This window comes from Nematolebias whitei, chromosome 3 (genome assembly GCF_014905685.2).
Source record: "Nematolebias whitei isolate Nwh7 chromosome 3, NemWhi1, whole genome shotgun sequence".
NCBI classification, from domain to species: Eukaryota; Metazoa; Chordata; class Actinopteri; order Cyprinodontiformes; family Rivulidae; genus Nematolebias; species Nematolebias whitei.
In genome coordinates, this window is record NC_056500.1 from 57,205,248 (window position 1) to 57,218,405 (window position 13,158).

The window sequence follows — 13,158 nt, forward strand, 5'->3', positions numbered from 1 at the left end:
AGTGGTTGTTGTTGTTGTTTGCGATCCGGCCTCTGGTTCATGACAGTAGAATCTGGCCATTATGGATCCAACACCAACCCGAGAGTGGTGCTCTAAGGTAGAAGGGGCTGTTAGTAAACTTGAGAAAGGGCTTCAGGAAATGGTTGTTTCTCTTCAAGCTTTGTCCCAACAGTCAAACTAAGTCATCAACCAAACCCTGTTGACTCCTGCACCAAGAGAACCACGGTTAGCCCCCCCTGAACATTTCAGAGGTGAGCCTGAGCAATGTCGACCATTTTTGACTCAGTGTGACATTCAATTTCAATTGCAACCTTCATGTTTTCCCACTGAGCATGCTAAAGTAGCTTATGCTGTCTCACTTCTCGCTGGAAGAGCCAAGACGTGGGGCACTTCTGAATGGTTAAAAGGTGGCGTGGTATGTCGTAATTTTTCTGAATTTTCCAAAGAGTTGTGTGGGGTTTTTGACCCCATCCTCCCTGAGAGAGAGGCAGCCCGAAGAATTTTTGATATTAAACAAGGCAAGGATTCTGTAACCAAATACATCATTCACTTTCACTCTGTTTCAGCAGACAGTCATTGGGATGAACACGCACTCACTGACGCCTTCTTCAGGGGGCTTAATGAAGATGTTAAGGATGTGCTGGCAACAATGGACTATCCCTCATCCCTACGCCAGCTGGAGGAGGTGGCCACCCGTGTTGACCTTCGCCTGCGTGAGCGTGAGCGTGACCGTGAACAGAGTCGAGGCAAGGCCACAGCCATGTCCAGAACCAGACATCACCTTGTGGATCATGAACCTAAAACGGAACAAACAAAGAGCCCTCAGGATCCTCTGTATGCTACGGAACCCATGCAACTAGGAAGAAGTCGTCTGACCACCCAGGAACGAGAACGTCGGAGGAGGTACCATCTCTGTTTTTATTGTGGTCAAGGCGGTCATGATTGTCATCATTGTCCAGTAAAAGACCAGGCTCAGCAGGAGAAGAGAGGCTCCTGTTGAGTCTTAGTCATAAGATCAAGTCCTCTCCACCTATCATGTCCAAGTCCAAGGTCAAGTTCATAATAAAGGGTGGTCAACCCGTCATCGTCTCAGCTTTTATTGATTCAGGGGCCGACACGGAATTCATTGATAAAACCTTTGCCAAATCCATAGATCTGACCATTGTTCCATCACCTAACAACCATAAGGTCCTCGCTTTAGATGGTCATCCTTTAAGTCAATCTAGTCTTGAAACTGTTCCAGTCACCATGGTGTCGGCCAACAACCATTCGGAACTGATCAGATTCATTGTTATTGATTCACCCCAACTCCCAGTGGTTTTAGGTTCCACTTGGTTACGCAAACACAACCCCCAAATCGATTGGAGGAACCAAGAGATTGTAGGATGGGCTAATGAGTGTTATTCTACATGTATTCAGAGCCAACCCAGTTCACCAGCCCTTGTCACAGCCAATGAGGAGACCTATCCTAATCTAAGTCAGGTACCTAAAGAGTACCATGATTTGAAAGAGGTCTTTAATAAATCAAAAGCTACGTCCCTTCCGCCACATCGTCCATACGATTGTGGTATTGACCTGATCCCAGGTTCTACCCCCCCCTCGGGGTAGATTATATTCTTTGTCTGGTCCCGAGCAAGAGTCCATGAGGAAATATATAACAGAGTCCCTCCAAGCTGGTATCATTAGACCTTCAGCATCCCCCGCTGGTGCAGGTTTTTTCTTTGTAGGGAAGAAAGATGGGTCACTTCGTCCATGCATTGACTATAGAGAACTTAACAAAATAACCATAAAGAACAAGTATCCTCTGCCCCTCATGAACTCTGCTTTTGATATAATCCAAAATGCTAAGATATTCACCAAACTGGATCTTCGCAACGCTTACCATTTGGTCAGGATACGGCGGGGAGATGAATGGAAGACGGCTTTTAATACCGCAGATGGCCATTATGAATATCTTGTTATGCCATTCGGCCTCACCAACGCTCCTGCCGTTTTCCAAGCCCTGGTTAATGATGTCCTTCGTGACATGATTAACATTTACGCTTTTGTTTACCTTGATGACATACTTATCTTTTCACAAGATAGCATTTCTCACCGTCGCCATGTCAGAGCTGTCTTAACCCGCCTTTTACAGAACAACTTGTTTGTCAAGGCAGAGAAGTGTGCTTTCCACCAAGTGTCCACCTCATTCCTTGGGTTCAACATTTCTCCAGGTCAAGTATCCATGGAACCCGGGAAGGTATCAGCGGTGGTGGATTGGCCCAAGCCCAAGGATCGTAAACAGCTGCAAAGGTTTCTCGGTTTTGCAAATTTTTATAGGAGGTTCATTAAGAACTACAGTTCAGTTGCAGCTCCTCTTCATTTTCTCACCTCATCTAAGACCAAGTTCATCTGGGACTCCGTTGCCAACCAATCATTCCAGAAGCTCAAAACATTGTTTTCCTCTGCTCCAATCTTGCACTCTCCAGACCCCGAGAAACAATTCATTGTGGAGGTCGATGCATCCAGCACCGGGGTGGGCGCCATCCTCAGTCAGCGCAGCACAGATGGTAAGATCCACCCCTGTGCTTACTTCTCCAGGGCACTCTCCCCCGCTGAGAGAAACTATGACGTGGGAGACCGTGAGCTTTTGGCAGTCAAGATGGCCCTGGAGGAATGGAGGCACTGGCTGGAAGGTGCGAAGAAGTCCTTTTTGGTATGGACCGACCATAAAAACCTGGAGTACCTTCGCACAGCAAAGAGACTCAATCCCCGGCAGGCCAGGTGGGCTATGTTTTTCTCTCGGTTCAGTTTCACCCTCTCTTACAGACCCGGGCCCAAGAATGCCAAGCCGGATGCCCTGTCCCGGGTCTTTGAGGTCAAGGAAGGGCCCTCAGAAGAGGTCGAGTTCATCCTGCCTGAGACCGTACGTCTTTCTTTGACTCAATTAGAACTCGATCTCCAACAAGTCCAACTCTCCGAGCCACGTCCACCCACCTGTCCTAGGGGGCGCCTGTTTGTCCCCAATCAAAAGGTAAAAGAGGTTCTTGAATTATGCCATTCATCAAAGTTGTTCTGTCACCCAGGAATCACCAAGACCCTCCAACTCATTCGCGCCCGATTCTGGTGGGCTACGCTTACGGAGGACACCAAGCACTTTGTCAAGTCATGTCCCGAATGCAATCGTGCCAAGTCTTCCAATCGCCCACCTGCCGGGCTGCTACGACCACTGCCAATTCCTTCACGCCCATGGTCACATATTGCTATGGACTTTGTGACTGGATTACCCCCTTCTGAAGGTAATTCAGTGTTATTGACCATTGTGGACCGTTTTTCTAAAATGGTCCACCTGGTTCCTCTCCCCAAGTTACCTTCTTCCAAGGAGCTCAGCGTTATCATGGCCAAGGAGGTTTTCAGGCTCCATGGGCTCCCCCAGAACATTGTGTCTGACCGAGGTCCCCAATTCATTTCCAAGTTCTGGAGGGAGTTTTGCAACCTGCTAGGGATCTCGGTCAGCCTCTCGTCAGGTTTTCATCCCCAAACGGATGGACAATCTGAGCGTACCAACCAGGAGGTGGAGACCAAGCTTCGGCTCCTCTGCGAGGGGGACCCGAGGAAAAGGACGTCCAACCTCCCTTGGATTGAACAAGCAATCAACTCTCTTCCATCCTCTACATCAGGTATTTCACCCTTTCATGTTGTCTTTGGATTCCAACCCCCTGTTTTTTCAGTCCAGGGGAGAGAAGCTCGGGTTCCCTCTGCACGACTCGCAATTTTACGTTGCCAGCGAGTCTGGAGAAAAGCCAGGAGAGCCCTAATTTTGGCCACCAAAAGGTACGTTCGGGGGGCTAACCGCAGGAGAACGCCTCAACCATTGTACAAGGTGGGCCAGAAAGCGTGGCTCTCCACCAAGGACCTTCCTCTCCGTGTGGAATCTAAGAAACTAGCACCACGTTTCATTGGTCCTTTTCTGATTACCAAAATAATCAATCCTGTCTCTGTTCGCTTACAGTTACCCAGGTCCATGCGCATTCATCCAACGTTTCATGTCTCAAGACTCAAGCCATTTGTCCTGCCACGTTTTCGACCCACCACCGACCTCCCACCACCCGCCCGACTCATTCAGGGGAGCCCAGCCTACACGGTCCGACGCCTTCTTCGATCCAGAAGGTGGGGGAGAGGACTCCAGTATCTGGTAGACTGGCAGGGGTACGGCCTGCAGGAACGTTCCTGGGTGCCCTCACGCAATATTCTGGACAAAACCCTCATTAGAGACTTTCATCGACTGAACCCTCTCCAGCCTGGTGGTCCTTCAGGAGCCGGACCTTGAGGGGGGGGTTCTGTCATAGCTCTGCTCTCTTTCAGCTCCTCTGTCATGCTGCACACTCAGTAATCACTCAACTCATGTCACCTGTCACCGCTCATTATCCCACAGCTCCACCACCTGGTCCAGTCAGTACTTAAGTTCACTCATTCCTCTCAGTCTGGGCCAGATTCTCTATCCTGTCTCATCAGCAGTAGACTTTCCAGCATTCCATTGATTGACTCATCACGTTCATGACCCTTGCCTTGACCACGACCACGCTTTTGCCTCAGCCCTCGTCTGCTTTTGCTCATCTGATCAGGTACCGACTCATGCTCTTGTTTTTTGACTCTCTTTTTGGATCACGTACTGGATACTTCTGCTGAACAACTGACTTCACGGTATGAACTCTGCCTTTCCCTTCTGACTGTTTTTTGGATCACGGATTAAAGGTCAAGCTCATTCTGTATCACGGACTTATCCTTATCCCTGAATCTGATTCCCACAGATTCATTTCCCCAATTAGTCTCTTTCCCCCTGCATCTACTAACCTTTATCTTTTAGTTGCAAGCCTGTTGGACTCCGTTCCAGTGGACCTTAACATCAGTTCTACTTCTACTGGCAGCCCGCCACTACAACACTACCCAATCACGAACTACCAATCAGAAGATCGGAACCAGCCCAGAACCGGACCTACTCCAGAGTTTTACTTTATTTCACAATAAATCTTTTAACCCTCTCAGTGGTTGTTGTTGTTGTTTGCGATCCGGCCTCTGGTTCATGACAGTGACAGCCAACTTGGGTTTTGACATGGCATCTCAGTTTTTGATAGTGACCGTTTTAACACCTGGATGCAACTGCAAACCAAAATGGAAGTCTGCATGTTGCTTATTTTTCAAGTTATCCAGCTCACAAGACATTCAGCCATTTTGATATGGCAACCCAATTTTTGAAAGGAAGCTTTCTTATTTGTAGATGTATCCACAAGACAAAATGGAAGTCATTACCTCACTTATTTTTCAAGTTATCATGATCACAGCATTTACGGATGGTTAGACAAAGGGTATTTCTCTCATCTTCGCTCCGAAAAAGGGGACATGTAAGAACAAACATAATAACAAAATGGAAATAAAACTCAACAATAAATAAAGAAACTTACAAAAAAAATAATAATCAAAACAACAAAGATTGCACAGCAACTGCTGCTTTTTACGCCAAAATTTAAAATCAAGATGTTGCACAAGCCAGTGAAATGTGTGCTGAGGATGACTCTTAGCTACTAGCTCACCAAACTTAAGGTCACTGTCTGTGAAACTGAACTTAGCCATTTTTGTGTTAGCTAAGGTCAGTTAGCTGAGGTGGTCATCTTGAATTGTCTTGGCACTAAAAGTTAATCAGTAGTGAATGTTCATTCAGTTATTACTTTCTGGGTGCTTAACTGAACTCTATCCAGTGGTTTATGAGATATTTTGTTAACAGTAAAGACAAACTGTTACAATCCTCAGATTTCAGACACGATCCTCAGATTTCAGACCCATTTGCATGCAGGCACAGAGCTTGGGAGTTTTTAAATTAAACAATTTATTAAACACAAACAAAAACACTGACAAGGCAGCAAAACTTACTCAAGCAAAAGCTGTGAGTGAAACAGGGCAGAACAGGTAGATTGGCGAGCAGGAACAGGGCAGAGCGGGACATCAGATTACAGGACAGGTCCGATCATCAGGCGGAATGGGAATTGACAAGACAGAGGAGGACCGAGACATCTGTGTGATGTGAATGGACATTGGAATAGTGAGAAAGAGAGGTCTAAGTAAGGCTGGGTGAGAGAGAGGTATTGAGCGCACCCTAGGATAACACCAAGTCCATAATCCAGGTATAAAATCCAACAATTTTCAATCAGGTCATCTGGACATTTTTTTTGTTTGTTTTTTGTGCTGAGATGTTTCGCCTTCCATCCAGAAGGCTTCATCAGTCTGAGGAAACACCAAACAGAACTGCTTCTCCCCCAACAGCTTACTCCAAAGTGTGTGTGTGTGTGTGGGGGGGGGGAATAAACAGTTATTCTGGTGCTAAAATGGTCTCTGGGGCACGTCGTCTCTTTCGGTGCCCGTCCTCTCCCTCATCGACAACCATGTCAAACTGTTTCACAACACCAAAGTCCAGGCTAAATAATTCAGGTAAAAAATCCAACACTTTTCACTACTGAAAATTGTTGGATTTAGGATAACACAAATTAGTAACTGGTGTGGATAATTAGGCTGGAGAGACAGGCTGAGGAGTGAGAGGGAAATGACAGAAAACACAGTAAAAACATCAGGAACAGAATGGCACTACGAGGGGCAGAAATTAAAAACACAATAAGCAGAAAAGAAAGAAAAATACACAGAAATATAAAGAAAACAGAAGAGCAGATTATATCAGTTATCCCCCATCAAGAGGTGGCTCCTGACGTCCACAAGCAACACAACACAATGAAACAGACAGGGAACACTAGGATGGAGGGCAAAAGGGAAAAAAGTACAAAAACAGAAAACCGACAGGGCTTGACCTGGGAGAAACACAAACAAAAACTTTCTAAGAACGGCCCTGGGTCACGTTCAAAGAGGGCAAGAGTTCAGGTGGATGACTACAGCAAGACCAGAGCACAGGTGAAGGGCCAGAAGATCGTCCAGAACGAGGCCAGAGTTCAGCCAGACAACCTGGGAACCATCCAGAGCAGGGCCAGAGTTCAGGCGGATGGCCCAGAGACCATCCAAAGTGAGTCCTGAGAACAGGTGGATGGTCCAAGGACCATCTCAAGCGAGTTCAGGTGGACAGCTCGAGGACCGTCCAGAGCGAGACCAGAGTTCGGGTGGATGGTTTGGAGACTGTCCCAAGCGAGTCCAAAGTTCAGGTGGATGGTTCGAAGTCCGTCCCAAGTGAGTCCAAAGTACAAGTGGACGGTTTGAGGACCGCCCTAAGCAGAATGAGAGTTTAGGTGGAGGCCATAGGGGAGGCTGTGGTAGCAGACGAAGGGATCCCAGGGAAGGCAGAGATGGATGATGGGGTGGCAGAAGTTGAACCAGTGATGATGGGAGTAGTGGCAGGACTTGGACCAGAGATTATGATAGTGGTGGTAGGAGTTGGACCAGTAATGATGGTAGTGGTGGCAGGAGTTGGACCAGTTATGGTGGTGGTGACGAGTCAGACCAGTGATGATGGTATTGGTGGCAGGACTTGGACCATTGATGATGGGAGTGGTGACTGCAGTGGCAGATGGGGAGGACACAGAGTTGGAGACTGCAGAAGATGGCAAGGGGTCTACAGCTGGAGAGTCAGGAGAGTGGTGTGCAGCTGGCAGATCAGGAGAATGGTCTGCAGCCAGCGGGTCACAAGCGTAGTGTGCAGCTGGCATGACAAGTTGGAAGAGGGGTCTGTAGCTGACGAGTCAAAAGAGGGATCTGTAGCTGATGAATCGGAAGAGGGGTCTGCAGCTGATGAGTCAGAGGAGGGGTCTGCAGTTGGCGATGAGACCAGAAGGTCTGCAGCAGGTGATGGGACCAGAAGGTCTGTTGCAGGCGATGAGACCAGAAGAGCAGGAGCAGATGTAGGAACCAGAAAAGTTTAAGCGGAAGAAGGGATCAAAAGAGCTGCAGCAGACGTAGGAAATAGACGAGCTGGAGCAGATGTAGGGACCAGAAGAGCTGGAGCAGACGTAGGGACCAGAAGTGCTGCAGCACATGAAGGGACCAGAAGAGCTGGAGCAGACATAGAGACCAGTAGAGCTGGAGCAGATGTAGAGACCAGTAGAGCTGGAGCAGACATAGGGGCCAATAGAGCTGTAGCAGGTGAGGGGACCAGAGGCTCTGCAGCAAATGTTGACAATGTGGCAGTAGGGGATGCAGTCATTTCAGGATCTGCAGGGGGTGCATCCGCATCAAGATCTGTGGGGGGCACAACCATTTCATGGTCTGCGGGGGCCAAAGACACTTCAGGGTCTGCAGGGGCTGAAGACACTTCAGAGTCTATGGGGGCGAAACCACTTCAGGGTCTGCAAGGGGAGTAGCCATTTCAGGGTCTGTGGGGGCAATAGCCACTTCAGGGTCTGTGGGGGGCGTAGCCACTTCAGGGTCTGTGGGGGGCGTAGCCACTTCAGGGTCTATGGGGGTGTAGCTACTTGAGGGGCTGTAGGGGGCGTAGCCACTGCAGAATCTGCAGATGGGGGCGTAAACACTTCAGGATGTGCAGACGGGGGCATAGTCACTTCAGGATCTGCAGACAGGAGCATAGCCATGAGGATCCCTGGAGACGTGAGGATCCCTGAGGACATGGGGACCTCAGGAGACATGAGGACCTCAGAAGATGTGCCGACCTCTGGTGATGTGAAGGAAGGCAGACTCGGCTGCTTCCTCTGCTTGCCAAGACTCAACTGTTACTCTGACTGAGCAGGATTCGGCTGAGCTGGACACAACAGAGCAGGACCCGGCTGCTGGGACGCTGGTATCTCTCGCTGCATTGCCAACTCATGCAGAAAGAGGGCTTGGGGTTTGTGGACCCGGCTTGGGTCCATCGTCGACCCCTTTTTCGGTGGCGGTAAGGAGGAGGACAGGCCTATGGGTTGTTGTCCTTGATACCCACTGAGCAACATGGCAGTGAGGTGCCCTCCTCAGCACCCACTTAGCAACATGGAGGTGAGTCCATAGGTGGGGTCATTTTCATAGACTCTGGGAGGTGACTGGGATGACTGGGGGTGGACCAACAGACGGCAGGAGAAGAGAGTGTAGGGTGTGTCTCTCTGTCCAAGCTTCATCAGACAGTTCGTACATCTCCGGGACATCGGCCAATCCAGGCAAACAGAGAAACATCCTCATCAGGTCGTTGATTGCCTCCATCTTTACCCAAGGATCACAGGGTGTAGCCATGGCATCCAAAAAAATCCTTTATAACTTTGTGGAGCTTCAAATAATCCTCTGGATGGAGCTCCGCAAAGAACGAGATTCTTGCTGGGTCTGGGTTTGGTCCACTCATTCTGTCACAATCCTCAGATTTCAGATCCATTTGCATGCAGGCACAGAGCTCAGGAGTTTTTAAATAAAACAGTTTATTAAACACAAACAAAAAGGCTGACGAGGCACCAAAACTTACTCAAGCAAAAACTGAGCGAAACAGGGGAGAACAGGTAAATGGGCAAGCAGGAACAAGGCAGAGCGGGACATCAGATTACAGGACAGGACTGATCATCAGATGGAACAGGAACTGAGCTCCTGCCATCACAATTCAGTTTTTTCAGTTCTCACTTTTTTCTCACAAGTCATATTTCAGTTCCCCAGATTCTGTAAAATAACGCAAAGAAGGTTCTGATGATAACTTTGGTATAATAAACTCTCCTTTCATCTGTAGCTTGTATATTGGAATATATATTGATTGAATGAATTGTGATAATTGGCTGAGAGACTCGCCTTGGATCAGGAAAGACTTTCTCTAAACTACCATCCCCCCTTTTGTCCTCATCTTTCTCATTCTCATCTCTCAGAAACCCAAACTTCCATGGCAGAAGAGAATATTGATTTGCTCTTGTTTTGGTCGTGTTTCATTTTTGCTTTTTCATTTGTTCATTACGTTGGCAGCTTATTTTGAGCAATCAGACCAATCTGCTGCACTGGGACCAGTCCATAGGTACAAAGCAGGGGTACAGCTATGAAAAACAGCACCTTCTATCATTCTGTGAGTTTCTTCTGAAGGGGCTGTGTGTGTGCAGGAGGGGAGGGAGGGAAATAAGAGGTGGGATGTTTGTGTGTTTGTGTGTGTGGATGTGAGTAGAACAGACCCAATCAGAGCAGGTCCAGACACCTTCCCTTCATCTCTTTGTTTGGTTTGCTCCATCTCCTCCCCGCCTCCCTCTTCAATGGTTTCTGCTGCAGTATAAGTCACAGCCTGCACTGTTCTCTCTGACACACACACACACACACACACACGCACAAACACACACACACACTCACTCACAGAGCATACAAGCACAAATCCTCTTACAACTCGCCAGAACCCTGAACAGATTAAAGGGCTGCACATAGCAAACTGTATTCCAAATGTGCCACCTTTGCACGGGTCCCCTTCCTCCTTCTCCTCCTCCGCCTGAGCCTCAGTGGGACGTCTCTTCCTCTGCACCTGCTTCAGCTTCTCCATCCTCCTGCGTTCCATTCAACCTCTGGCAACCAGCCCGTTTTGCTCTCTGCAGCTGAGATGACCAGACAGCCAGCAGCTCCAGGCAGAAGGACCAGTTCTTACAAGAAGAAGTAGAGAGGGAGAGGGGGGCATAGAGTGGGCTGGAAGACAAAGGTGGAAAGTGAAGGATCAGATCTAAAAAACACTTCTGTGGAAGGAGACGCAAGGAGAGGAGAGGTGTGGGGGGCTCAGCACGGCTGGAGTCGGAGAAGAGGAGGAGGACAGGGAAGCAGGGTGAGCTACAGTTCAGTAAGGATAGAAGGAGGGAGTAAAGAGTGTGGTGGGGGGAGGGGGGTTAAAAGAAGGACCATGAAGGCTCTTCTGCTGCTGGTGTTGCCCTGGCTCAGCCCGGCCAACTACACAGACAACTTGGGCAATCTGCACATCCTGTATTCTGAACTGTGAGTACCACACTCAGCCTGGTCCTGCTTCATCAGCATCACCCCCCCATCACCACTCGCCATCTATACAAACACTGCACAGCAGCTGGTCCTGTGTGGATACGCTCACTTTCGCTAACCATCTGCACTCCAAGTGTTTACATGTGAATCATCCCGTGAAAAGTCAGATCTGTCCTGTGTGTGAGGAGGAAACGAGCAGTCTGATGCTGCAGAGCCAGCAAGACAGCCTGGATGCTTCAAAGTAGAACTGCAGTACGAAATATCTTCTTACCGTTACTTTAGAGCTCACATAGGGTGTGTGTGTGTGATTGTGTGTGTGTGTGTGTGTGTGTGTGTGTGTGTGTGATTACTGTATCGATTGGAGCTAAATGTCAGCACAGGTTTGCTCATTGTTGTAGACTTTAAACCTCTCACTGAGCTTTTGATGGGTTTGCTTGTGTAGCAGACATTCACTTCCTCATCAGATATTTCTCAAATTTCATCTTAATGTATCTTAAAATACTGAATAAACATTAAAAGCCATTTAATTACAATAACAGATTTTCAGAAAAAGCTGGTATTGCAAATAAATAACACTCACTGATGTACTTTTACCTCAAAATTGAATGTTTTCTGTCATTCGGGTAAAAATATTTAACAGCAGTGAAATTCTTGCGGAGACCAGTCTTTTTTTAATATCATTGATTTCTCCAAGAATACATCACAATTTTACATGTTTTATAATTATATCTCCTTTTGTCTGGCATGCAGCTTAATGAAGACTTGTGCAAACTGAAGTAGCAAATAATCATATTTATTGCTTGTAAATTCACCCATATAGTCGTTATCAATGTAGTACTCATGAGTGGCCCTCTTCCAGTCCAGCCATCATGTTTTTATTTTTGGCCCTACTGTCTTGGAATGATGTTCTGAGCACTTTATTGGCCCCCAGACTCTTGTTGTGTGGGAGTCAGTGTTGACTATATTCAGCTCCATGTGAAGCCTCTCAATCTTAGCTGCTCTGGAAATGTTCCGTTGTTGCTGCAAGAATACGTGAACAATAGAACGCCTCACAAATCCCCCCCCCCCCCATTTCACTGTATGATCTCTTTAGACTGCTGCAGACACCAAACTTAAAAAGCAACGAATGTCAAATAGAAGAGGAAAAAAGAGGAAAGAGTGGAGTTTGGAGGTGAGAAGAAGAGCACAAAGCAGCAGAGAGGAAAGAAGCTGTAGATGAAAGGAGACAGGAGGGTAGAAGGTCACTTCCTCTGCCTGCCTTCCATCTGGCCTTACATACGGCCACCCATCATGTCCAGTTTGCAGCTTCTTTCCAACGATTTTAAAACAAACCCTTAGATTTCTCTCTGCCGCTCAAAGGGGCATCATGTTGGAGAGGCTCTGATGTCAAAAAGGACCCTTTTTTTTGCGGGGAGGTGGAGGAGAGAAATTATGAGGTGACAAGTAGAGAAACAAGGGGCAGATAAACATAGACAGTGTTTTTCTGCCTGGCTAGAGAGCAGTGGCACACAATTTGTCTTTATCCATACTGTTGACAGGAGCGGCCTCCAGCTCTTACTGAACAACTGCTGCTTCCTCCTGCCTGTTTTCTTGTTCTCTCTACACCCTTCTGTCTTCCTCTTTGCTTTTATTTTGTATTGTCATTATGCAGTTTACGTAAATTTATTTTGGCAAGAGAAAACAGTCTCATTAAGACATCAGCACACAGGCTTGATGAGTTTTTATGACATCACATGAGGAAAAAAACTCTTGTAATACAGTTAGCAAGAACCAAGCACATGATCAAGAAATATATTGTTTTGATCTATTTTTCCTCCTCATACACAGCCTAAACTGATCTCCTACTCGTTTGCCCTCTTGGCTCCTCCTGAGAACAACACCTGAGCATTCATTGTTAATCTGTTTATTTCTTAGCCAGGCAGAGATGTCTTAAACACCCTGATTAGTTTAGCTTCCATCTTTTCAGCCCTCATCTTTAAGGTGTTTGATCACTACGAGTCGTGCACACTCCTAGAGCTCTGGACGTCTTCAGCATGGATGCGTCTTAATAAGATTATTCCACCCAGCCGCTGCTCGCTCATTGAATCTGAACAATGCAAGCTTTTTGTGTTTTCTTGTACCACATCTGACCAAAGTCAAGGGCAGGAGCTCCATGCTGAGCCCATTTCATCCTTGTGTTTGGGCAGGTTCATTAATATATATACTTTTTAATCTGGACTAAAAATAATCCTCTGTCCTGTAGTCAGGAAGCGCATGTCAAGTCAAATCAAA

The 13,158-nt window shown here is 47.4% G+C and overlaps 1 protein-coding gene across 3 annotated transcripts in view; it reads left to right on the plus strand.

The window, feature by feature from the left end:
- The window catches only part of lnx1 (ligand of numb-protein X 1), a 103,037-nt gene that overhangs the window by 36,059 nt on the left and 53,820 nt on the right, over window positions 1–13,158 (plus strand). The window contains exon 1 of one of the 3 annotated variants that reach the window (XM_037698340.1): window positions 10,778–10,887. The exons of the other annotated variants lie outside the window; for them this stretch is intronic. Within the exon in view, the coding sequence (XP_037554268.1) occupies window positions 10,796–10,887 (92 nt within the window). The 5' untranslated portion in view covers window positions 10,778–10,795. Of the gene's footprint in view, window positions 1–10,777; window positions 10,888–13,158 lie in introns of those variants that run through there. 3 annotated transcript variants of the gene reach the window in all.